A 27245-nucleotide genomic window follows, 5' to 3' on the forward strand; every position below is an offset into this window, starting at 1 on the left:
ATAGAGAAAGTTGTAGGGATTCTATATATAAAAAAAACAAGGAAGATTTGGGATCCCTTGTCCACGAATCCCAAAAAGCTTGCCTCCCAGTTCAGCAGGTTATACAGACAGCAACAGGAATGTGGGCCTTCACTTGAAAGGGAATGGGAATATAAAAATAGGGAAGGCTTGCTTTAACGCACTGGTCAGACTACACCTGGAATACTGTGAACAGTTCTGGGCCCCTCATCTAAGGAAAGACATACTAGCATTGGAGGCAGTCCAGAGAAGGTTAACTAGCTGTTACCAGGGATAGAGGGACTGTCATATGAGGACAGGTTGAGTAGGTTGGGCCTGTACCCACTGGAGTTTCGTAAAATGAGAGGTGACCTTTTTGAAATATATAAGATTCTAAGGGGACTTGTCAGAGTAGATGCAGAAAGATTGCTTCCCCTTTGGGAGATCATCAGAGATAAGGAGGAAGTTCTTCTTTCAGAGGATAGCGAATCTGTGGAATTCGTTATCACAGTGGGCTATCGAGGCTCAGTTGTTAAATATATTCAAGGCTGAGATAGACAGGTTTTATGATCATTAACGGGACCTAAGGTTATGGGGAAAAAGGCTGGAAATGGAGTTGAAGGTCAGTAAATCAGCCACAATCTCAGTGAATAGCAGAGCAGACTCGATGGACTGGATGGCCCACTTCTGCTCCTATATTCTTAAGGAATTTGGATTCAGTTTGTTACTGAATACGGAACAGATGTGCAGATATTGTCTACCATAAGGCCACAAGAAACAACAACCGGAGGAGGCCACTCAGCCCCTCAAGCCTGCTCCGCCATTCAATGGGATCATGGCTGATCGGACATTCCTCACATCCACATTCGTGCCAGTTCTCCTTGATTCCCCATCTGACCAAGAATCTCTCCATCTCTGTCTTAAACATACACAAGGACTCCTGTCCCCACAGCTCTCTGTGGTAAGGAATTCCAACAACTCAGAACCCTCTGAGAGAAGAAATCCCTCAGCATCTCGATCTTAAATTGGCACCCCTTTATTCTGAGACCATGCCCTCTGATCCTAGACTTTACCATGAGAGGAAACATCCTCTCAACATTTATCCTGACAAATCCCTTAAGAATCCGATATGTTTCAATGAGATCACCTCTCATTCTTTTAAACTCCAGTGAGTAGAGTCCCAACCTGTTTAATGCTGGTTCATGAGATCACCCCTCAATGCTGAAAATGTGTTGCTGTTTAAAGTGCAGCAGGTCAGGCAGCATCCAAGGAACAGGAAATTCGACATTTCGGGCATAAACCCTTCATCAGGCTTAAGCCCGAAACGTCGTATTTCCTGTTCCTTGGATGCTGCCTGACCTGCTGCGCTTTAATCAGCAACACATTTTCAGCTCTGATCTCCAGCATCTGCAGACCTCACTTTTTACTCAAAGATCACCCCTCAATGCCAGGGATCATCCTGGTGAACCTTCTATGAACTGCGTCAAATGGAATTATATCTTTTTGGAAATAAGGGAACTAAAAATAAGGGGTGTCATGGTGGCCAGGTTCCTGGGTTCAATTCGACCCTCAGGCAAGTGTTTGTTTGGATTTCCTCCGGGTGCTCCGGTCTCCTCCCACAGTCTGAAGATGTGCAGATTAGGTAGACTGGCCATGGGAAATGCAGGGGAGGTGGGGTGCTCTTTGGTGGGTTGGTCTGGTTCAATGGGATGAATGGCTTGCTTCCACATTGTAGGGATTCCATGAAAACTGCTGATAGTATTCCACACGTGGTCTCACCAGCGCCTTAAACCAAAAGAGAAAATGCTGGAAAATCTCAGCAGGTCTAGCAGCATCTGTAAGGAGAGAAAAGAACTGACCTTTCGAGTCTAACTGACAGCTTTGACAAAGGGTCAGTTAGACTCAAAAGGTCAGCTCTTTTCTCTCCTTACAGATGCTGCCAGACCTGCTGAGATTTTCCAGCATTTTCTCTTTTGGTTTCAGATTCCAGCATCCGCAGTAATTTGCTTTTCTCACCAGTACCTTGTACAGCTGCAGTAAGACAGTAACAGTCTTATATTCTTGAAATAAGGACCATTCCTTTCTGATTACCTGTTGAAACTGTTTCACAGACAGGTAGCTCCCAAAACCTGAAAACAAAAAATTACTGGAGATCACAACAGATCAGGCAGCATCCATGGAGAAAAACAGCAAGCTAATGTTGAATTTACATCAAGTCAGGTCTGATAGTGTCATCCGGACTTGAAACATTAGCTTGTTCTCTCTGTGGATGCAGTCTGACCCACTGTTCTCTCCAGCATTAGTTGTTTTCAGTTCAGATTCCAGCATCTGCAGTAATTTGCTCCTATCCCCAGGGTCTTTCCATTGTGTAGTGACCACGAAAATACAGATTGTTGTGAAATCAGAGCTGGCTCGCTAATGTTTTTAACAAAAGGATCTCTTCTGTTCTTACCTGGCCTGTCACAGGAAGTCAGTCGGCCAGGACAATTGGAAATGGGAAGAAAATGCCGGCTTTCCCAATGATACGTACACACTGAGAATTACTAATGTCCCAGAGTGGCTCAAGAGTGTGGTGCTGGGAAAGCACAGCAGGTCAGGCAGCATCCGAGGAGCAGGAAAATCGACAATTCGGGCAAAAGCTCTGGCCAGAGCTTATGTCCGAAACGTCGATTCTCCTGTTCCTCGGATGTTGCCTTACCTGCTGTGCTTTTCCAGCACCACACTCTCGACTCTAATCTCCAGCATCTGCAGTCCTCACTTTCACCTAGTTGATTTGATCCCACAGTGGCTGTTTATTCACTTCAGGGGAGAGGTGGAAGTCAACTATGACGTCGGTGATGGACTTGAACAGCACTGGAATTGGAATAAAGATGGCAAGTTTTCATTGTGGAAGGTCATTAGCTCATGGCAATCCGAGAAACTGAGAGGCACATTTAAATATGGTTCCGTTGCATGACAATAGGAACTCGGAGTTACAATGGGGGTAAGCAAGGTCTATATCTTCACATGACAGGTAGAAATCTTTTTGCCAGATAATTTGCTGTTGATGTTTTCCTAATCAGCTTGCTCAGACATAGTATTACACACCTCTGGAGCAGATGAAATTTAGACCTGGATCTCCTGGCCCAGAGGTAGAGACATTACCATTTCACCTCTCTTCTCATAATCTGTTTTGAACTGAGTCAGACCAGACTCAAACTTTCAGTCCACAGATGCTGCCAGAATTAGAGACATAGAGATGTACAGCATGGAAACAGACTCTTCGGTCCAACCCGTCCATGCCGAACAGATATCCCAACCCAATCTAGTCCCATTTGTCAGCACTTGGCCCACATCCCTCTCAACTCTTCCTATTCATATACATGTTGGGTGTCTCCAGCATTCTCTGTGTATGTCTCAGTTTTCCAGCATAGGAGGAGGCCATTCAGCCCTCAAGTATACTCTGTCTTTCAATACAATCATGGCTGACCTCATCTCCAACTCAAATCCATTTTCTTGCCCCCCCCTCCAACTCTTTAACCCATTACTAATTAAAAATCTGTCTATCTCCTTCATAAATTTACTCAATGTCTCAGCATCCAATACACTCTGGGGGAGTGAATTCCACAGACTCATGAGGTTTTGACAGAAGTAATTTCCCCTCATCTCTATTTTAAATCAGCCACCAATTATCATATCATTATGACCCCTCATTCCTGACTGCCCAACATGAGCGAACATCTACATTGATAATCTCCTTCAGCATCTTTAATAACACAATCAATCTTCTAAACACGAGCGAGTGTAGATAATATCATAATTTTCTAATGATGCATGGGAAAACTAACTCACGGCGCAAGGTTCAGTGAAAGTAACAATTGGTACCTTTTCCCCTTTAACCGCTGGTATTCTGTCTTCCAAACTGATCTGCAAAAGAAAAGGTGAAGACTTAGACTTCCACAATCAGATTCCTGGCCGGGGGTCTGTCAAGTTTAATCTCTTGTTCGATGATGCAAAAGGTGCCGATGCTGGGGTTGCGGTGGACAAAATCAGAAGTCACATGACAACAAGCTGATCTTAACCATGATCTTGGGTTCATGTCACGCTGCACGTCATCCCACCACACTGTTCTGTGTTTGCAAAATCTACCTTACTGTCCTGTTTTGACAGCATCACTTTGCTAACTTGTTGTTATCGCTCTGCTTTAATTATTTTTTACAGTTTTAGATTACTTGTTACTTTGGTTAGACCCTTGCCATGCGACGTTTATACCTATCATGTTATTCCAACCGTTTGGTTTGTTTGCAGCACCATCTTATTTTTGATTTTTAATTATCTCTCTGCCGTAATTAATGGGTTAAAAATCACACAACACCAGGTTATAGTCCAACAGGTTGATTTGGAAGCACTAGCTTTCGGAGCGCTGCTCCTTCATCACAACCACCTGATGAAGGAGCTGCGTTCCAAAAGCTAGTGCTTCCAAATCAACCTGTTGGACTATAACCTGGTGTTGTGTGATTTTTAACCATTCCTGATGAATGGCTTATGCCCGAAATGTCGAATTTCCTGTTCCTTGGATGCTGCCTGACCTGCTGTGCTTTAACCAGCAACACATGTTCAACTGTGATTTTTAACTTTGTCCACCTCAGTCCAACACCGGCATCTCCAAATCTTAATTAATCTGATTATAGGCCATCCCTGCACTTGGTATTCAGCTGTTTACACTTTACTCACACTATCTGACACTTTTGATCACCTGCTGAGAGTTATTATTCAGCCTGTTGACACTCCACACACACCACTTGTACAATCTTCTGATATTTGTAAATACCTGGAATTATCTTGCAATGCCCGTGCGCTTCCCTCCACTTCACCTGTCGCAGGATCAGTGCTCCGAAAGCTTGTGATTTCAAATAAACCGATTGGTCTATAACCTGGTGCCGTGACAGGTGGTCAATGACCAAGACTGAAATGGATTCTGAAACAGTGACACCAGCTTTCCTGGCATCTGCATTACTTGTTGTAATGTCTGTTGTTTATCATGGCTCTTCGGAATTGTAATTGCTCAGGACTGGCAGCCGAGAATCACATTCTGACTGAAGGCAATGATTTGTTTTTTCCCTGGCTTTCTGCCTACAATTCACTGTGGAATTCTTAATTTCTCTCGTTCAGCTGCCGAATGGGTTGCAGGGTCTTGCTGTTTTTATGGTTTATTTATTTATTTATGGTTTTATTTGTTTCAAAGAATATTTTCTTCGCCATAATTCTGATGCCTATCATCTTATTCCAATGAGAACATGTTGTGTCATTATCCCCCACTTGCAAAACCAAAAATTATACATCTATTGGTACAGTGGTTCCACAATTGGGTAGCAATTACTGAACAATCCCAAGTGCACCAACAGCTACACTAAAAAGCAACTTAAGATCATCAGTCAAGGTCATATGGGGCCTACATACACCTACTAGAAGTGACCTTCATTCATACTCAGGAACTGACTCTCTACAAACTGAAGGTAGATGTTCAAGCCTTCTGCCTTTTTCTGATATCCTAACAGCTTAATATCCTGGCAGTTAGTGATTGTTTGAGAGTTGCAATTTCTGTGTGTACCCCGATAGGGCAAGACAACAAATCTCAGAACCATTTCAGCAATATCCAAGATCTGTGCCACAAAGTCAGAAGGCACACAACACCAGGTTATAGTCTAACAGGACTATTTAAAATCACCAGCTTTCGGAGCGCTCCATCCTCCCTCTACCACCACTATGTCTCCTTGAAAAGGGGACAGGGAAAGAGTATGCAGGCTATTGGAAAAAGATTCTCTCTCTTCCTTAGTGATTCCAGCCGGTCCCGGGGCTAAAATCCCAGCCTGAATATATCCTTGTGCAGCTTATAGGCACATTGCACTTGATAAATCACTCCAGCGAAACACCTGGGGACAGTTTCCTTCAGGAAAGGGGCTATGTAAATGCATAGTTGTTCTTGGTATGAATTGATCAGCTGATTAATTTCTCTCTCTGAGCACAGCCATAGATCAGACAAATGTAATGGAGCAATGTGAATGATGATGGTATAGTTTTTTGTGATTTAGTTACTCAGTGAGATTCCATATTAGTCCATTCAATTTCACCAAATGAGAAATTGAAGCACATCACTGGAATGATTCTAAATTGACCAGTTTTCCGTGTGGACAATCTCTGATGAATCCAGTTCCATTCTTGTCTGTGCCTACACCTGACAATAACTAAGTCGGTTACATCTTAGTGCCTTGTCAGTTCCACTTGAGAGATTTAAGCAGAAAACCTGGGCTGCTGTTTCTGTGGAGCACTGAGGGAGTGCTGCTCTGTTGGAGACACTGTCTTTTGGGTAAGGTCTTAAACTGAGACATTGTCTGCTCTGGAAGGTGGGTTTATAAGTTCCAACTGCACTATCTTAAAGACAAGGGGCAGACACATGGCTCAGTGGTTAACAATGCTGTCTCACAGCGCCAGGGACCTGGGTTTGATTTCACCCTTGGGTAACTGCCTGTGTAGACTTTGGACATTCTCCTTGTGTCTGTGTGGGTTTCCTCTGGGTGCTCCAGTTTCTTCCTGCGGTCCAAAGAAGGTTAGATGGATTGGCTGTGCTGAATTGCCCATAGTGTTTCAAGGATGTGCAGGTTAGACGGATTGGTTGTGCTAAATTGCTCATAGTGCCCAAGGATGTGCAGGTTAGATAGATTGGTTGTGCTGAATAGCCCGTAGTGTTTCAGGGATGTGCTGATAAGGTGGATTAGCACATGGAAAATGCAGGGTTACAGAGGGGAGTCTGGGTGGGATGCAAGGATGTGGACTCGATGGGCTGAATGGGTTGATTCCACATTGTAGGGAGTCTCTGTCTATGTAATGAGAGTAAGAGAGTTATTCCCAGTATCCTGCCCAATATACTGACTTGACAAAAAGGATCACCTGGCCATTACAGTGCCGTTAGTGGGAGTTTACAGTGTGTAGACTGACCTTCTTACGTGACAACACTCAGAATGCTTCAAAGATACTTCACTGAAGGTAAAACACTTCGGGACATCCTGTCTTTGTGAAAACATTTGTCTAGGTTAGATGGGCTTTAGGTTGGTTTCATAGGTCGGCGCAACATCGAGGGCCTGTACTGCGCTGTCATGTTCTATATTCTATCACAAGACATCTTTGTCTTTTAATCACTGAGTAAGTCACATGAAACACAGCGATACACATTACGTCCCAAATTGAATAAAATGAGGCTAACAGCGAGATCCACTTCTTTTTGAAACTTGCTTAATTACCAGTTTTCCGGGAGGTCCGGGCGGTCCTGGTGTTCCCTTTTCTCCCTGGATTAGAAACAAAAGATCAAATGAACATTTTGTCTGCGTTTTCACCCCCATCTTCGTAACTTCCTTCAGCCAGAAAGACAATAGGCTCAACCTAGTGGCCACCCAGGAGAGAGCATCCTGTAAATGGTCTCGTGATGTGAGAGGATGAGTGAGTGGGCAAAGAAATTGACAATGGAGTATGTGAGCTTGGCAGGAACAATGGATAGTCAATATTTTCTCATCAACCTGTTCAGAGATGTTGTTGGAGCAGGTAAGACTTGAACCTGGGCTTCCTGTCTCAAAGGTAGGGACGCTACCACTGTGCCACAAAAGCCCCAATTCCTTACTAGCCAAACAGACAGAGATTGCAGTCCAGATCAGAGTGGTGCTGGAAAAGCACAGCAAGTCAGGCAGCATCCGAGGAGGAAAATCAATGTTTCGGACAAAAGCCTTTCATCAGGAATGAGGAGTCCTCCATGGTGGAAAGGGATTTGGTGCATGAATCACAAAAGTTAGCTGACATATTAAGTTATTGATTGCAAGACAAATGGTATTTATTGTAGGCAAGATGGAATCTAAGGTTGTACAGGACGTTGGTGAGGCCTGTTCTGGAGGCTGATGTCCTGCTCTGGAGGCCTATGTCCTGCTCCGGTCATCCTGTTATAGGAAGGATATTATTAAGCTGGAGAGGGTTCAGAAAAGATTTACCAGCATGTTGGGTATGGAAGGTTTGTGTTATAAAGGGAGGCTGGATAAGTTGAGTTTTTTCCACTGGAGTATAGGAGGTTGAGGGGTGACCTTACGTAAGTTTATAAAATCATGACGGGTAGAGATAAGGTGAATGGCAGGTGTCTTTTCCATAGGGTGAGGGATTTCAAGACTAGGGGTCATGTTTTTACGGTGAGAGGAGAAAGATTTATAAAAGACATGAGGGGCAATATTTTTACACAGAGGGTGGTTCATGTGTGGAATGAACATCCAGAGGAAGTGGTGGATGCAGGTACAGTTACAATGTTTAAAAGACATTGATATAGGTACATGAATAAGAAATGTTTGGAGGGATATGGGCAGTGCAGGCAGGTGGGACAGGTTTAGTTTGGGATTATAGTTGGCATGGGCTGGTTGGACAGAAGGGTCTGTTTCTATGCTGTATAGTTATGACTCTAAGAGTAAGGAACTTCAACTACAACTCTATAGGGCCTTGGTAAGACCATCTGGAGTACTGTGTAGAATTCTGGTCTCATTTGAAAAAAGGACACAAACTGAGTTAGTCACAGTTCAGAGGAGGTTCACGCCACTCACCCCTGAGATTGGGGGAGCACTGGTTATTTTATGATGGAATATTGGACATGTTGTGTCTGTATCCCCTGGTGTTTGAGCAGGAGAAGAGATAATCTTAATTATCTCAGATCCTGAGGAACTTAAAATGGGGATTCTGGAGGAGATAGCTTTGTGGTATTATCACTAGACTATTAATCCAGATACCCAGCCAATGTTCTGGAGACTTGGGTTTGAATCCCACCATGAGTGTTGGTGGAATTTGAGTTCAATACAAATTGTGTTGACCAGAGTCTAATGATGACCATGAAATCACTATCAGTTATTGAGGAAACCCCAAATGCTTCTCTAATGTTTTACACAAGAAAATCTGCCTGGTCTGGCCTAAAAGTGACTCCAGTCCCACAGCAACGTGACTGACTCTTAACTGCCCATGGGCAATTAGGGATGAGCAATCAATGCTGGCCTGGCCAATGACACTCCCATCCTGTGAATGAAGACAAGAGAATGTTTCCCCTTGTGAGAGGAACTTGAAGTAGATGACACCATCTGAGGGCAAGAGGTGTCGATGTTAAGTTCTGCATGGGATTCCTCTGGGTGCTCCAGTTTCCTCCAACGGTCCAAATAGGTGCAAGTTAGGGTGAACTGGCCATGGGAAATTGCCCATAGTGTCCAGGGGTGTGTAGGTTGGGTGCATTACTCAGGGGTAATGTAAAGTAATAGGCAGGGGGAATGGGTTTGGGTGGGATACTCTTTCCAGGGTCGGTGTGGACTTGTTGGGCCTATTGGTCTGTTTCCACACTGTAAGGGTTCTATGATTTCTATGAAGTTGGAAATTAGGAGAATTTTTCTTTCCTCTGAGAGGGTCATTAGTCTGTGGAATTCACTTCCTCAGAAACTAGTGGAGGTTGGGTCATTGAATGTATTCAGGAGCGAAGTAGATGGATTTTATGAGAGACAAGAGAATCTGGGGGCAGAAAGCAAAGTGGAACTGAGACCACAGCCAGATTGGCCACAGTGTTTCTGAATGCAGAGCAGAGGTGAAGGACTGGAGGGCCTAGTCCTGCTTCTATATCCCCGACGTTCTAATGAGCGCCATGGGACGTTAATGAGGTCAGCCAGCCTTCCCCCAAAATAGGACCAATTTTCAATATCTCAGAACTGACATGAGGAGAAATTACTTCATTCCAAGGGGAACTGTTGGAATTCTCTGCCCCAGATGTTTGTGGGTGCTCTGCCATTGGCTATAATTGAGGGAACGTGCTTCCCGATATAATTGTTTTCACTGGTTAGGCCAACATTTTATAACCATCCCCAACTGTCTCCCCCAATTCCAGACATTTCATTGAATTGAATTTCCACCCATTGTCAGGTTCAAACCCAGGTCCCCAGAACGCCCGCTGGGTCTCTGTATTAATATTAAATAGCAAAGGATGAATTGCTGGCTGGACACAGTACAGTCAAAGATTTTCCTGCAAACTGTTCAGCAATGTTATGACACACCTCTGTAGCAGGAGGAACTTCAATCTGGGTGTCCTATCTCAGAGACAGGGTCACTACCACTGTGCCACAAGAGCCCGTGAAAAGTTGGACATTTCTAACCAACCCGTTTAGGTATATTATGATACAACTCTAGAGCAGTGCAATGTCCACTCGGAGTTATAATTCAAATTTGGACATCATAAATTCCAACACGGATGACCTGTTTCTCCAGTCACATCCTCACTGAATTATCCCTAAGTTAATGTCACCTCTTCCCTAGTTTTACTTGTTCTCAGATAGCCCAACCAGACCTGACTCATCATCACTCAAAGATTTCTGCTAGTGTAATTCTATCAGTATCCATTAGGAGGTGCACATGATGAAGGGCTTATGCTCGAAACGTCGAATTCTCTATTCCTGAGATGCTGCCTGGCCTGCTGTGCTTTGACCAGCAACACATTTGCAGCTACAGTAGAATACTGTTTAGATATTTCTGTCAAGTCATTGCCCTTGCCCAGATACCACCCACCCCACCGTGCGCTCCCCCTCCACACTGCCTGTGCTGTTACTGCAGTTCACCTGGGAATCAGAGGCAGGAAGAATGGCCCCATCCCTTGGTGTGCTACCATCTGATCAGTGTCTGAACGGATACCTTAGTCCCAATGGAAGAGATGATGGATGTATTAATTGAGGGTCAACTGGGTGAGGATTGGTTGTACAAACATGGGTCACTTTTACTCCTTTATCCAGCACCCAGATGTCTCTTGGCTTGATGGTCTACCACAGGGTACAGCGGATGCCCAGTAGAGGGCTCCTGAGGTGGAGGAAGTTGCATGCATCAGCCCCTAATAACCACAGATTGCAACCATTCACGGATTCCCAGCCCAGCTGTTTATTTTGTGGTGTTGTGGAGAACGTGGATCGGACATTACAGTTTAGGAATCCTAGTCGGCATGGATGAGTTGGGCCGAAGGGTCTGTTTCTGTGCTACGTGACTCTATATGTTGGTTTTGGGAGGTCGTACCCTTTTTTTTGGTTATTTGAAAAATCTTTTCAATGCACTTTAGCCCCAGATCAGATTTAGTTCAGATTACAACAGGATCTGGACCAGATGGGCCAACGGGCTGAGAAGTGGCAGATGGAGTTTAATTTAGATAAATGTGAGGTGCTGCATTTTGGGAAAGCAAATCTTAGCAGGACTTATACACTTAATGCTAAGGTCCTAGGGTGTGTTGCTGAACAAAGAGACCTTGAGTGTGCAGGTTCATAGCTCCTTGGAAGTGGAGTCGCAGGTAGATAGGATAGTGAAGAAGGCGTTTGGTATGCTTTCGTTTGTTGGTCAGAGTACTGAGTACAAAAGTTGGGAGGTCATGTTGCGGCTGCACAGGACATTGGTTAGGCCACTGTTGGAATATTGCGTGCAATTCTGATCTTCCTATCGGAAAGATGTTGTGAAACTTGAAAGGGTTCAAAAAACATTTACAAGGATGTTGCTAGGGTTGGAGGATTTGAACTAAAGCGAGAGGCTGAACAGGCTGGGACTGTTCCCTGGAGCGTCGGAGGCTGAGGGGTGAGCTTATGGAGGCTTATAAAATCATGAGGGGCATGGATAGGGTAGATAGACAAAGTCATTTCCCTGGTGTGGGAGAGTCCAGAACTGGAGGGCATAGGTTTAGGGTGAGAGGGGAAAGATATAAAAGAGACCTAAGAGGCAACTTTTTCACACAGAGGGTGGTACGTGTATGGAATGAGCTGCCAGAGGAAGTGGTGGAGGCTGGTACAATTGTAACATTTACGAGGCATTTGGATGGGTATATGAATAGGAAGGGTTTGGAGGGATATGGGCCGGGTGCTGGCAGGTGGGACTAGATTGGGTTGGGATATCTGGCCGGCTTGGGTGAGTTGGACCGAAGGGTCGGTTTCTGTCCTGTACATCTCTATGATTCTATGACTCTATGACCCATGCTCCTGATCTTTGGGTACCCAGCGTGGAGGGGTAGGAGGATGGGAGGACCCCCTCATGGGTCTGCTCCTGGGCCTGGCCAGACTGGCTATAAACAAGTCCAGGCAGCGGGCTGTCCCTCTTCTCTGATTACATTCATGCCCTCGGAGAGGGAGCACACAGTGTCCATCAATGCTCTCGGTGCCTTTGGAAAGAAGTGTGTACCATAAAGTGCTTTAACTCCCCTTCCGACTTCATTTTGATTTCATTTCCTTCCTCTCTCCCTCACCTTTGGTGGTCTGCATTGCCAGTGCAAGACATTGCATGAAATTAATTAATTGGCAACACTGGAGATTTGCTTGTGACAGATACAATAACAGATGAAAAGTATCACGGATGATTTGGTGGTGAGAGAAAAAGCCATTCAGTTGTGTGTCACGTCACTTTAGGACACAAAATAATCAGTGGGCTGTGATTTTTATGAAGTGTGGTTGACCATAGTAAAGCACCCACTCAAAGAGTGGACTTAGACTCTGTTCACAAACAGCCATCTTGTGGTGTATGCCAAGGGCACTGAAAAACCACCTGATTCCCAAAGAAGCCTGTTGACCAAATCTACCAAGAGCACTGCTGACTGCTTCCACTGCCTTCATTGCAAAACAAGAAACACAAAGTGCAGCCAACTGGACAGGATTAGGGAAGTGACATGCTGAACCAACACTTCATATTCCCCCAGAAATGGGGGAATGGCTCCAAAACTGAAGAAAGCAGAAAGATAAAAGCATGATGGGACCATGTGACGCGCAATAGCAAAGGCATAAGTTTAATGAAAATGCTTGCTAATTTTCCAGTTTCCCATAAGGGGCCTACACCACTTTGTTAGCCTGCCTTTCCCATGAGGAACCTACACTATATTGCTAGTCTCCCTTTCCCATAAAGGGCTGTGGAAACCATTTTAGGACCCTGACCACGCTGTCCTCGGAGGGAACTATTTTGTAGTTGAGTTGCTTTCTAATTAAAGTTGTTTACTCGAATTCTTTTTCCAACCTTGCTGCTGTACCCCTCACCCACTGATAAGTTCCTCTCTCTCTATATGGGACCTGTATGCGAACTGCGCCTCTGTTTATCTGTTACTAGCTTCTGCATACAGTGTGCTGTGTGACCACCTAACGTTGTTAGACCACCTCGTGTTGTTAGGCATGCATTGTTCTGTAATTAATGATCAGTCATTTGTAATCCTACATAACCAGTGAAACCATGTAGCTTGGCAAAGAGGTCACTGTCCATTCGTGGTGAATGGTCACTGCTCTCTTCCCATGATATCATCAATAAATGTGTCAATTAGTCAAGGCCAGTGTACAAGAATTAATTAATAAGGAATAGGAAAATTTATACAACAGGGGCCTGCATCACATTGTTAGCCAGTCTTTCTCATAGTGGGTCAGGCAACCTCCAAGGAGCAGGAGAATCGAAAATTTGGGTATAAGCCCTTTTCCCGCACCACACTCTCAACTCTGATCTCCAGCATGTGCAGTCCTCACTTTCTTCATTCCCATAAGGGGCCAACATCACGTTGTTAGCCTGCCTTTCCCATAAGGGGTCTATACCATATTGTTAGCCTGCCTTTCCCATAAGGGGCCTACATCACATTGTTAGCCTGCCTTTCCCATAAGGCACAAGTTGTTTGCGTACCTTTTCCTCATTGGATTAAGAAGAACCCTGTCATATGAACTTCCCATATTTTCAGTTTGTAACTCAGGCAAGTTCCTCTTGCACTCTTTGACTCTATATTTATTCTGTAATCGTATCTCTCACGAGAACCATTTGCTTCAATGTCCAGAACATACTCACTTTTTCACCTTGGTCTCCCTTTGATCCTGTAGGACCCCTGATCCCCTAGAAAGAAACCATTAAAAGAAAAACAAGAATCAATTAAAGCTTTTATGAAATGGTTGCCATGAACTCTGACCCGGAAGTAAAACAGAGCCATTCCAGACGAAGCTCAATGTGATGTGGATGAGACTCACATCTCTTCCTGACCTTCCTGGTTCACCAGCATCTCCCTTCACTCCAGAGGCACCATCCGTTCCAGGGACACCCTGAAAACAGGAGAACACTTTTAAACAGAACTCCTTCCTGAGTCACAGAAAAAGTAGAATTTTTTTTTGATGGGAAGCACTTTGGAGGGTAAAGGGAGGGGAAATAACAGCTCCACCTTCAAATAACCGTCCTAAAGAAAAAACATCACCGATTTGTTACAGCACGGAATGAGACCATTCGTTCTATCACGTTTTCAAATGTGTGTCATGACCAGGCGTCCTTTACCTGTCTTCCGCCCATATCCTCGCACATTCGCTTCGGTTAAATAACCATCCAGGAGAATCGAAGTTCCAGGCATAAGCCCTTCACCAGCACCACACTCTCAACTCTGATCTCCAGCATGTGCAGTCCTCACCTTCTCCTTTCCCATGTTGGGCCTACACTAGTGAAATGCCCTTCTTGAATGCCTCAATCAGAATCTGCCTCCACCACATTTCCAGGCAATCAATCCAGACCCTAACCATTTGTAGTGTAACTACCATTTATTCTCCAGATGCATTTGCTTCTCTTTAACTTTGTGTCTTCTTGGTCTCGATCCTTTGATCAGAAGCTATGTCTATTTGCTCTGTCCAGTCGCACCATGGTTTTGAAAACCTCTGTCAGAAATCACTTAGCATTCTGGTCTCTAAGATCAACACGGGGTGGCATGGTCGCTCAGCAGTTAGCATTGATGCCTCACAGCGCCAGGGACCCAGGTTCCATCCCAGCCTCAGGCTACTGTCTGTGTGGAGTTTGCACATTCTCCCTGTGCCTGTGTGCATTTCCTTCGGGTACTCTGGTTTCCTCTTTGGACTGTGGGAGGAAACCAGAATACCCGAAGGAAATCCATCTAACCTAGCTTAGGTGGATTAATAAGGGTAGAGGATGCGCTCTGGGTGGGATACTCTTTGGAGGGTCGGTGTGGACTTGTTGGGCCAAATGGCCTGTTTCCACACTATGGGGATTCTATGATTCTAACAGTCTCAACCTTTCCCCATAAATGTGGCGTCTCATCCCTGGACCCATCCTTAAATGCTGCATTCTAATCTTCATGGTGAAACAATTGATCTATTGGAATGGTCAATACGATCTAAAATATTTCACGTGAATGCTCATAATCCACACAGACTTCCCCTGGACTCGAAAAATTAACACTGTTTCTCTCTCCACAGATGCTGTCAGACACTTTCTACTCTAGTTTCAGATTTTCAGTATCCACTTTTCCTTGTTTATATTATATATCACAATGGATCCCAACCCTGGAAGTGGTGGTGAGAGGTCACTATGCTAATCTCAATGTAATAATGTATGGCTTGAATTGACCCCGAGTGATGAACAGTGTGCCAAGACTGTGGATCTGACCACTTCCAAACTTGGATTTGGTATGGGTTATTGGGGCAGAATGGTAACGGTTCTCTGCATCTCATCCTCACCTGCCTATGACACAATGGTTAAACCACAAAGCTCTGGCCACTGACCTAACCCACACATATCCTTGTTTTGGTCACTACACTACCAGAAGGAGGTGGAAGCTTTGGAGAGAGTGCAGAGACGGTTCACCAGGATGTTGCCTGGTCTCAAGGGCATTGGCTAGATGAATCCCAACAGTGTGGAAACAAAACCCAACAAAACCACACTCACCCTCCAAAGAGTAACCCACCCAGACCCATTCTCCTCCCCTATTATCCTATATTTACCCTTGACTATTGCACTTAACCTACAAATCCCTTGATACTATGGGCAATTTAGCATGGGCAATTCACCCTAACCTGCACATCTTTGGATTGTAGGAGGAAACCCACGCAGACGCAGGGAGAATGTGCAAACTCCACATAGACAGTTGTCCAAGGCTGGAATCAAACCCAGGTCCCTGGCGCTGCGATGCAGCAGTGCTAACCACTGAGCCATGCTGCCCCTAGGCTATGAGGAAAGGATAAACAGATCAGAATTGTTTTCACTGGAAAGATGGCGGCTGAGAAGAGACCTGAAAGAGGTCTACAAAATTATGAGAGGCATAGATAGGGTGGATAGTCAGAGGCCTTTCCCCCAGGGTTGAAGTTTCAATCACAAGGGGGCACAGGTTCAAGGTGACAGTGGGAAGGTTGAAGGGAGATGTGTGAGGGATGTTTTTCACACAGAGTGGTAGGAGCTTGAACACATTGCCAGACGAGGTGGTGGAAGTAGACACATCGACGACCTTTAAGAGGCAATTGGATGGTTACATGAATGGGGAGGGAATAGAGGGATACGCATCGAATAAAGGCAGGAGGTTCTTTTAGTTTAGTTTGGGCATAAGATCGGCACAGGCTTGGAGGGCTGAAGGACCTGTTCCTGCGCTGCACTTCTCTATTGTTCCTTTGAGATATTTTACAGGATTGACACCATCAATGATACTTCATCCACAATGTATGGGTGTCACTGCAGGGCCCAGAGACCCTCTCAAAGTCCCAGTAGAAGTCATGGTGAGCTGACATCTTGGATACAACCATGTGATCCGTGAGTTCACATCAGAGGGTCAACATTCTCTCCCATTCTTCTCAGCTGCTGTCAGAATACATTGGAAAGATTTGCAGTTTAGTACCCAAACCCTTTGGCCCTGTTCTGAGGCACAATGTTCTGGGACATCCAGTCCTGGAGGGGGTCTTGAACCGAGAACTTTCAACTCAGAGACAGGGATGCAATCTTTTGACTGCCTTCCAGGGAGAGGAGGAGGATGAAGGAGATCTGATCGATTGGGCTGGATCACTTTGATGGGAGAAGCTGCGCTCCTGTTCAAAAAGAGTTTAAAGATTCCTTTTGATTTAAAGTGACACGCGTAACAAACTTGGGCGATGCGAGGATAACATTTTCACCCAGGAAATAGTTGGGAGGATGGAATGCGCTGCCTGGAAATGTGGTGGAGGCATGTTTGACTGAGGCGTTCAAGAGGGGCACTGGATCTTTTAGATCGAAACAGTGTGCAAAGACAGAAGATTGGCACGAGGTAATGACACTCATTTGAAGGGACAGTGCAATGGGCCAAGTGGCCTCCTTCTATGCCCATAACAATTCTGTGATTTGCAATCTCCTGCATCAGAAAAGCCTTCCACAAGTATCATACCGCGGAACAATTTTCTCCAAGTCCTCCTCAGTTTTCACTGATTTCTAGGCACGGGCCACATTAAAAATCGGATATTTTATGCTGCAAAACATTGTGTAAGGGTCTTCACCATTGACTGACACAGTAATGAATCTCTTCTGTAATACAGACCATGTTCTGAATGTCTCCCTTGTCCAGAGGCCGAATGAATGAAGTTACTTATTCTGAACTTTTTTATTTCTTTATTTTTCTGAATTTCTTGTTCCCTAAGAATCTGTACCTAAGATGGCACCATAAGTGGCAACTTGTTAACTTTTCACTACCCTCATATGAGTACATGTGACAATAAAGCTAATTCTAATCCTACTATCAGGAGATCGGATCTAAACATGGCAGCTGGATCATTTAAATTTAATTTAATCTCAAATTCAAATCAAGTTATGAGACTATGACTCATATGAGGTTCACTAAAGTATTTCAGGAAAGGAAACTTGACATCCATGTGGACCCCACACCCACAGCAAGATTCTTCGGGGGGGCTTGACAGGGTAAGATGTAGAGAGGTTGATTCCCCTTGTAGGAGAGTCGAGGATCAGAGGATATCATCTCGGAGTAAAGGGCTGTCCAGTTAAGGCAGGGATGGAGAGGAATTTCTTCTCTCAGAGACAGTGAATTATTTGGAATCCCTGTAGCGCAGAAAAAAGGCCATTCAGCCCATCAGGTCTGTATTGACTCTCCAAAGAGTATCCCACCCAGACCCAATCCCATGACCTCACATCTTTCATGGCTAACCCCCCAACCAAGCCTGCACACTGCAGGCAATTTCCCATGGCCAATCCACTCTCTGGATCCATTTAAGAAAGAGTTGGATAGAGCTCTCAAAGATAGTGGAATCAAGGGTTATGAAGATAAGGCAGGAAGAGGATACTAATTAGGAATGATCAGCCATGATCATATTGAATGGCGGTGCAGGCTCGAGGGGCTGAATGGCCTACTCCTGCACCTATTGTCTATTGTCCATAACCTGCACAGCTTTGGGCTGTGGGAGGAAACCGGAGCACCTGGAGGAAACCCCATGCAGAAATGGGGCGAATGTGAAAACTCCACACAGTGTTGGACTGGGTGGACAAAGTTAAGTAGTATACAACACCAGGTTATAGTCCAACAAATTTATTTGGAAGCACTAGCTTTGAAACTGAATGAAGGAGCAGTGTTCCGAAAGCTAGTGCTTCCAAGGAAACCTGTTAGACTATAACCTGGTGTGGTGTACTTTTTAACAAACTTCACGCAGCCCAAGGATGGAATTGAACCCAGGTCCTGTGAGGCAGCAGCACTAACCACTGAGCCACTGTGCCACCCAGGGCTGTTAAGGCTGGGTCGTTAAGTATATTCAAGGCTGAGAGAGTTAGATTTTTAGTCAGTAAGTGAATTGAAGGTGATGGGGGAACAACAGGGAAGCGGAATTGAAGATTATCAGGCCAGCCACGATCTGACCGAATGGCGGAGCTGACATGATGGGCTGAATGGTCTACATCTTCTCCTACCTGTTATGTGGTTGATTCTTAACTGCCCTCTGAAAAGATGAAGCAAGTCACTCAATTCAAGGGCCATTGGAATATTGACTTTGTCAGTGACATCCACATCCAAGAGTAAAGTAAATTTACAAAGAATATAGGTCTTTAGGATGTTCATAGAATCATCACAGAATCCCTACTGTGTGGAAACAGGCCATTCGGCCCAAAAGGTGCACACCGACCCGATGGGATCTTGGAGTTAAAGCTGCCATACACACAACTAGAGAATGTTCTATGGATCTTACTCGAAGTCCTCTCTCCCCAGTACGCCCTGGTAATCCCGTCTCTCCCTGGAACAACAAAGCAAGCCAGCCATTAGTCATTTTGCGACTGAAATAAAAAAAAGCAAGCAATTGAAATCTCGAGGGAAATGTCAATTTAAAAGTGAAGTTACCGGTTTCCCTTCATCGCCTTTGTTCCCCTTTTCACCCTGGGAAAGAAATGAGAGAAAAAAGGTTAGGGTTTTTTTTTTGACCTGTGAACTCATAAGGAGTTGTCCTGAAGGCTGGCTCAGTCCACAGCACTCACACACCTCTGCGTCTTCAATTTGTTCATGTCAGGTGGGCATCACTGGCAAAAATCAAGAGCGGGTGCCCCTCCTAAACTGCCCTGGGTAGGGCAAGACCACTTCAGGGACAGCTACGGGGGCTCAAGTATCATCCTGAGCCAGTTAATTGTCCGAATGCATGAGGTCAATGATTTCTGGCCACAGGGAGGCGGTCTATTTGCTCAAGCATTGAGGGTCAGAGGGGAGAGTCACTGCCAATCTGTAAAACTCCAGTCACTGTCTGAGTTTGTAGCCCAGTAAAATAACATATTAATTATTACTTCTCTGCACCACAAATAAAGCAGAATCAGAAAGAAGCTAGCCACCGTTATCTCCTCAACAGAGAGAACGTAATCAAAAAGAGATCAGTGGTGACAAGGATTTTGTCCCAAACTAAATGGACCAAGATTCCTGGAGAGTGAATCAAGGGTTATGGGGAAAAGGCAGGATAGTGGAGGTGAGGGTTATCTGATCAGTAATGATCTGACCAGATGGTGAAGCGGACTCGATGGGCTAAATGGCCTACTTCCTCACTGACATTTTGTGGGAGCACAATTGGGGGCCTTCACCTCTTTCCCGCGGGGTCCACTTGGTCCAGGCAATCCCATTCTACCCGGCTCCCCTTTCTCTCCGCTTGCTCCTCGATCTCCCTGTAACAGAAATCGGCATTAGTCTCCATCTTCCCATTTCAAAAGGAAATGGAATAAATTTGTACCCGGTGTTGCTCCTGTTGCCATGGAGTACTCCTTACCTTTTCTCCCGGTCTCCCAGAAAGTCCAATATTCCCCTAAAACGAGATGCAGAAAGGTTAGTGTTGCAGCTCCAACTGTAGACCGTGCTCTGTTGGTGGCTGACAAACATCATGGAAACAGGCCGTTCGGCCCATCTGTTTCATGATGTGTTTCTTCACCACATGAGCGTATACGTTTAATCAATCTTCCCTTAAAGCAACAAGGATTGGGAATGTGCCACAAGTTAGGACCATCGACACGGTAAGTTATGAGGAGAGATTATTCAAATTAGGCCTGTTTTCTTGAGAATTTAGAAGATTAAGGAGTGATCTGATCAAAGTCTTCAAGATAGTAACAGGAAAAGACAGGATGGATAAAGATAAACTATTTCAACTGGTTGGTGATTCTAAACCTAGGAGCATAGTCTGGGAATTAGGGCCAGACCGTTCAGGAGAGGTAATAGGAAGCACTTCAACACACAAGGGGGGAAGAGGTTTCAGAGTCTCATCCACAAATGGCAATTGAAGCTGGACCAGTTGTTAATTTTAACTCAGAGAGAAAAAGTTTTGTTAAGCAAAAGTATTAAGGGATATGGGAAGTATCTGGAGTTAGGCTACAGATCCTGCCATGGTCTCATTGAGGAGAAGGCTAGAGGGGCTGAATGGACTACTCCTGTTCCTATGTTGCACTCACAACCCAACAAAACCGCTCTGACGGTACCTTCCGAACCCGTGACCACTCCCTTCACCAGTGACTCAGTGCATTCCATCTACAAGATGCACTGCAGCATCTCATCCAGCCTCTTCCCAGAGCATCTTCCAAACCCACGACCACTTCCATCTAGAAGGACAGGGGCAACAGATAGATGGGAACACCACCCTCTGCAAGTTCCCCTCCAAGTGACTCACCATCCTGACTTGGAAATACATCGCATTCCATCAGTCACTGAGTCAAAATCCTGGAATTCCCTTCCCTAACAGTATTGTGGGGCGTGCTAACATCACATGGACTCTGGGTCTATACCTGAAGGAGTCTTGAAGGATGAGGGAGATCTAATTGAAAGTTACAGAAAACTGAGAGGCCTGGACAAAGTCGACGTTGGGAAGATGGTTCCATGAGTAGGAGAGACTAGGGCCCGAGGGTATAGCCTTAGGGTAAAGGGGATAGAACGGAGATAAGGAGAAACTTATTTAGCCAGAGAGTGGTGAGTCTATGGAATTCACTGTCACAGAAGGCTGTGAAGGCCAGGTCACTGAGTATATTTCAAACAGAGATAGACAGGTTCTTAATTGCCAAGAGAATAAAAGGTTATAGAAAGAAAGCGGGAAAATGGGATTGAAAAACTGATCAGCCATGATTGAATGGCACAGCAGACTCAATGGGCTGAATGGCCTAATTTCTGCTGCTATGTCTTATGGCCTTGTGGTTCAAGCAGGCAGTTATCAGCACCTTAAGGGCAATTAGGGATGGGCAATAAATGCCCACGATGCCCACATACCACAGGCATAAATTTTTAAAAAGCCCAGCGATCAAATGGTCACTTTAAGATGTGCATATTCAGCTGCGATTTTAAAGGAGACATGCCTTTAGGGGATGCAATTTGCACAGTGAAGGGACAGTTAAATAGAACAATGGTTTTTGACTTTTAGAGGTGTGTTTTGTCCTGGTTTCTTTCAGTGAGAGATTGGGGAAAAGATTCCAAGCAGTCTATGAGAAGATCAATGTGAAGGCTTGGGTGTTCCTTTTTAAAATTGGAACAATAGAAGCAGCCTGAATGGGTGTGGTCAAGCTCCCACAAAAGCAGGGATCTTTAGTTTATCTCTCAGCAGTTGATGTTGGGATCTCGAAGACTTAGAAGCCATTTTTAAAACTCCCTCAGTTACAGCCAAACGCTGGGGGTTCGCTTCCTGCTGCTGAAGTTGTCAGCGAGATAATCTGTTTTCATGAATTTGTCTTTTGCAAAGGGTGTGTTTATGGGATGTTACTATATTGGGCGGCACAGTAGCTCAGTGGTTAGCACTGCTGCCTCACAGCACTAAGGACCCAGGTTCAATCCCTCCCTCAGGCGACTGTCTTTGTAGAGTGTGCACATTCTCCCTATGTCTGTGTGGGTTTCCTCCGGTTTCCTCCCACAATCCAAAGATGTGCAGGTCAGGTGAATTGGCCATGCTAAATTGCCTATGGTGTTAGGTGCATTAGTCAGGAGTAAAGACAGGGTAGGGGAATGGAGTTGGGTGGGGTACTCTTTGGAGGGGCAGTGTGTGGACTTGCTGGGCCGAAGGGCCTGTTTCCACACTGTAGGGAATCTAATCTAGAACAGTTAATCAGTAATAATTACTGTATCTATTATTCCGTTAGGTTTTCTAATAGAGTTGTTGTTCCAATTCCTTCTATCATTTGTTGTATTTTAACTACAGTGGATGAATAAAGTGTGTTTTGTTTCAAATCCTGTAGTTTGACCAACTGAATTGTAAGTGGAACACAACACATTATATTTATCTTTAAAATACGAAAAACTAAAGGTCCAGATTGTCTTCTGAATATTTTGAAGGGGTTTGATCTGTTCCACAACAGGTTTGAATCAGAATTTCTCATCACATTTTCCTCAGCCCTTCAAACACTCCATCTTCGTTTAAAATCAAATGTTCAATGTTGCCACAAGTTTCTGCCTCCAAAATAACCCTAGAGATAAACCTCACACCCTCTCAATTCTTCACATGAAAAGTTTGTTTCTGCCCTCAGTTCCAAATCTATGTCAAATTATCGGAAACAACAAATGCTGGAGATCACAGCAGCTCAGGCAGTTTCCATGGAGAGACAGCAGGCTAACACTTCGAGTCAAGAACACTCTTTATCAGAGCTGAAGTGAATAGTCATCTCGACTCAAACTGTTCACTTACTTTCCCCTCATGGATACTGACTGACCCACTGTGATTCACAGCACTATTGATTTTTGCAGACATTATCACACTACTTTTGCCCCTTACTAGAGAAGCTTGCTCTGTCCCTTGCTTCCATATTTTAAAATATTCCCATTACATGGCCTATCATGTCTCAACTGATTTCTAACACTAATATCAGGCAGTGATAACGAGGAGAGGTGCCCACCAAAAAACTGCCTCCAGTAGATTTGTCGTTCTAATCACTTAATCTGAACTATCAACACTCCATCCCTCTCCCACTACTGCATAAATGCTGCCCCCTCCACACTTCACGTCAGCTCTGATGAAGAGTCATCTGAACTCGAAGCGTTAGTTTGCTCTCTCTCTCCATGGATGCTGCCTGATGTGCTGTCACCTCCAGCCTTTTTTGTTTTAGTTTGTCAATGGATCCGTTTGCTGGTGAGTGTCATAGGGATCTAGAATCTAGTCAAAACCAGCACCGAACTATTCCAGCAAACAATGTGAGCTTGAGGCCTGCTTTTTGGGCCCAACATCGGGATTCTAAAGCCGAGAAGGAAGTTCAATAAGGGTGGGATTGAAGTGCATTTAATCGAGATGTTCAAAATCTCATCAATGTGTTCAAATGATGAAGGGTCTTGATGAAACTGGAGAATTAGAAACAGATTCCTGGAGCAGGAATGTTAGTAACGGGAAGGACACAGGTTGAAACAAGAGGAGAATTGCTTTCCTCAGTATGTTGCTGTGATTTTTAATCGACTGCCTTAATGGGTAGGGAAAGGAAATTCAATCTTCAACAAGAAATTGGAAGAGAACTTGGTTTAAAAAAAAAATTGGTAAATAAAATTAGAAGGAGGATTACACAAATGGTTACAGATCCTCAGAGTTATAGAGTTGTCCAGCATGGAAACATCAGTCCAACTCTTTCAATAAAAGGCAATTTGTATATTTTATTTTGTTACATCTGTTAACAAGAAAAGGCTGATATAAGGCATGGTATAATAGTGGGGACACTGTTCACCCTTCTTTACCTAACTTAGAGTCATAGAGCTGTACAGCATGGAAATAGACCCTTTGGTCTAACTCATCAATGCCGATCAGATATCCTAAACTAATCTAGTCCCATTTGCCAGCACCTGGCCCATATCCCTCTAAACCCTTCTTATTCATATACCCATCCAGATGCCTTTTAAATGTTGCAAATGTACCAGCCTCCACCACTTCCTCTGACAGCTCATTCCATACACAACCACCCTCTGCATGAAAAAGTTACCCCTTAGGTCCCTTTTATATCTTTCCCCTCTCACCCTAAACCTATACTCTCTAGTTCTGGACACCCTGACTCCAGGGAAAAGACCTTGCCTGTTTATCCTATTCATGCCCCTCATGATTTTATAAACCCCTATAGAGGCCACCCCTCAGCCTCTGACGCTCCAGGGAAAACAGCCCCAGCCTATTCAGCCTCTCCCTATAGCTCAATACCTCCAACCCTGGCAACATCCTTGTAAATCTTTTCGGAACTCTTTCACGTTTCATAACATCTTTCCGATAGGAAGGAGTAGTCAAACCAATGTCTTCTACAGGTTCTTCAAAGAGCTAGCACAGGCAGATGGGCAGAAAGAACTCATTCATTGCTGTACAATTCCATGGTGACTTATTTTTAAAAGGGAAGATTAAAACTCACCCTTTCACCTGGATCGCCTTTGGGCCCTGGTTGCCCTGGGATACCATATCCAGTCTCACCCTGTCAAACAAAGTGTAAAAACTGTGAAATATTCCCGGCAAAAATAAGAAACTGTTGTCCCCAGTTGTATTTTCTTAATGCAATTTGGATATCTGTGCAAGGTCAGCATTTGGTTTTTATCCCTAATTGCCCTGACGTGGCTTGCTCAGCCATTATTGAGGCAGCTAAGACTCAACCACATTGGGTTTGGACTCTCATGTAGACCAGACCACAGCAAAGCACCTTTCAAACCCACAGCCACTTCCATCTAGGAGGACAAGGGCAGCAGATACATGGGAACACCACCCCCTGCAAGTTCCCCTCCAAGCCACTCATCATCCTGACTTGGAAATATATCGCTGTTCCTTCACTGTCACTGGTCCCCTGGAGACCATCAAAACTGTCTTCACATTGAATGGATCTCTTAAAACCATAAAAACATCAGAAAAAGGAACAGGAGTAGGCCATTCAGCCCCTCAAGTCTGCTGTGCCATTCAACAGGATCAGGTCAGAAGTCATACGATTCCAGGTTATAGTCCAACAGGTTTATTTGAAATCACAATCCTTTAGCACCTGATGAAGGGGCAGTGCTCCAAAAGCTCGTGATTTCAAATAAACCAGTTGGACCATAACCTGGTGTCACGTGACTTCTGACTTTGTCCCTCCCAGGCCAACACCAGCACGTCCATGTCATTCAATAGGATCATGGCTGATCCAATATTCCTCACATTTACTGTTCTAGCTTTCCTTGATTCCATGGACTGAGATAACACTGACAGCAGGAAATCCAACATTTTGGACCTCAGATATTACATAATATTTGTTTCCTGGTGCAATCTTTGAATAATTTAAAGCCAAATTCTTGGATTGAAAAATAGGGAGCTTCAGATATTAGAGAACTCAAAACATCAAGAACCACCAGCACGAGGAGTAGGGAATTAGCATGAAGGGCTTTTGCCCGAAACATCGATTTTACTGCTCCTCGGATGCTGCCTGAACTGCTGTGCTTTTCCAGCACCACTAATCCAGAAATTAGCATGGAAATGTCCACTCACAGCTCATACTGTCTGAATCCGCCATGTCTACTTAAGCAACTTGATACAAAGTACGACTGAAGAAAACCTGAACTACTCCATGCAAGCAACTGGCAATGTGTGTCTCGTTCATACTGAGTGGGTGACCCACAGTAATGGCCACGCATGACAGGCAATGGCCTAGTGTTAGTATCACTAGACTATTAATCCAGATTCATAGAATGCAATTCCCACAGTGTGGAAGCAGACTATTCAGCCCATTGAGTCCACACCAACCCTCCAAAGAGCATCCCACCCAGACCCACCCCTGAAACCTTGCATTTTCAGTAGCTAATCCACCTAACCTGCACATCCCTGGACATTGTGGGTAATTTAGCATGGCCAATCCACCTGGGCTGCACATCTTTGAATTGTGGGAGGAAACCCACACAGACATGGAGAGAATGTGCAAACACAACATAGACCACCGCCTGAGGGTGGAATCAAACCCAAGTGCCTGGCGATGTGAGGCAGCAGTGATAACCACTGAACCACTATGTCACCCAGGTAATGTTCTGGGGAGTGGGGTTCAAATCCTGCTATGATGATGATGATCATGAAACTATTGATACTTGTTGGAAAAACCGATCTCATTCACCCGTGTTCTTTAGGAAAGGAAACTGCTATCCTTGCCTTACCTGGTCTGGCTTACATGTGACTCCAGACCCACAGCCATGTGGCTGAGTCTGAATTACCCTCTGGGCAATAAATGCTGGCATGGCCAATGAATGAATTTTAAAAACCACCCAACAACAATTCCTTGTAGCAAGGATTTAGGCTCTCCAGTCTCTACACTTTGAGCAACCAGTCCTATTGAGCTTTTGGACAGTTTTCCAAAACAGAAGACTCTATAATGAAGATTACTGCAGTGTAGAACTAGAGAAATAAGCAGCACCTTATAAGAGTACCTTCCAGCTCAGTGAGAAGATCTACATTCAGGATCTCAACCTGAGCTACAAATCTTCTCAAAACTTGCTCGAAATAAGCAGTGATTAGCAAACCACAACCTTCTTCATCGGCACTCAGTTTAAAATGCAGAGAGGATCCACTCTCCTGTCATTTCTGCCTCACCTTATTGCCTTTCTCTGCTGGATTGCCCTTTGCTCCCTTCTCCCCTGGGATTCCTGGTGGTCCACGCTCACCCTGGAGTAAAGATCAAAATATACTTGGCATGAAGTACAGCGTTCAACAAAATGATTCCCAACAAAATGAGGGATTGTGGTTTAATACAGCAGATGACACAAGATGCCAGAGAAGACCAGATGTAGAAAGGACAGAGTGCACTTACCCGGTCACCTTTGCTTCCTGGTGGGCCAGTGATCTGTAGTCCAACAAGAGAATTGGAATGATTAGAAATTAAGAATGCAACATTTGGCTACAATTTTCACCAATAATTATTTTCCCTGCATGGGAGGGAGGGGGAAGGAATAGGAGTCAAGGAAATAAAATGCGTGATGGAAGAACGGCAAGGTGGCTTTGTGGTTAGCACAGGTGCCTCACAGTGCCAGGGACCCAGGTTCAATTCCAGCCTCAGGT

General features: G+C 44.6%; 1 protein-coding gene across 1 annotated transcript in view; it reads right to left on the minus strand.

Moving 5' to 3' along the window:
• col7a1 (collagen, type VII, alpha 1) overlaps window positions 1-27245 on the minus strand; it is a 363650-nt gene that overhangs the window by 157451 nt on the left and 178954 nt on the right. The window contains exons 50-60 of the mRNA XM_060835829.1: window positions 26998-27030; window positions 26781-26852; window positions 24598-24657; window positions 20034-20069; window positions 19852-19932; window positions 19130-19165; window positions 18981-19025; window positions 14031-14102; window positions 13855-13899; window positions 7275-7319; window positions 3862-3903 (exon numbers count right to left, since the gene is read on the minus strand). Of these exons, the coding sequence (XP_060691812.1) occupies window positions 3862-3903; window positions 7275-7319; window positions 13855-13899; window positions 14031-14102; window positions 18981-19025; window positions 19130-19165; window positions 19852-19932; window positions 20034-20069; window positions 24598-24657; window positions 26781-26852; window positions 26998-27030 (567 nt within the window). The remainder of the gene's footprint in view (window positions 1-3861; window positions 3904-7274; window positions 7320-13854; window positions 13900-14030; window positions 14103-18980; window positions 19026-19129; window positions 19166-19851; window positions 19933-20033; window positions 20070-24597; window positions 24658-26780; window positions 26853-26997; window positions 27031-27245) is intronic.

Source organism: Hemiscyllium ocellatum, chromosome 14 (assembly GCF_020745735.1).
Source record: "Hemiscyllium ocellatum isolate sHemOce1 chromosome 14, sHemOce1.pat.X.cur, whole genome shotgun sequence".
Taxonomy (NCBI): Eukaryota; Metazoa; Chordata; class Chondrichthyes; order Orectolobiformes; family Hemiscylliidae; genus Hemiscyllium; species Hemiscyllium ocellatum.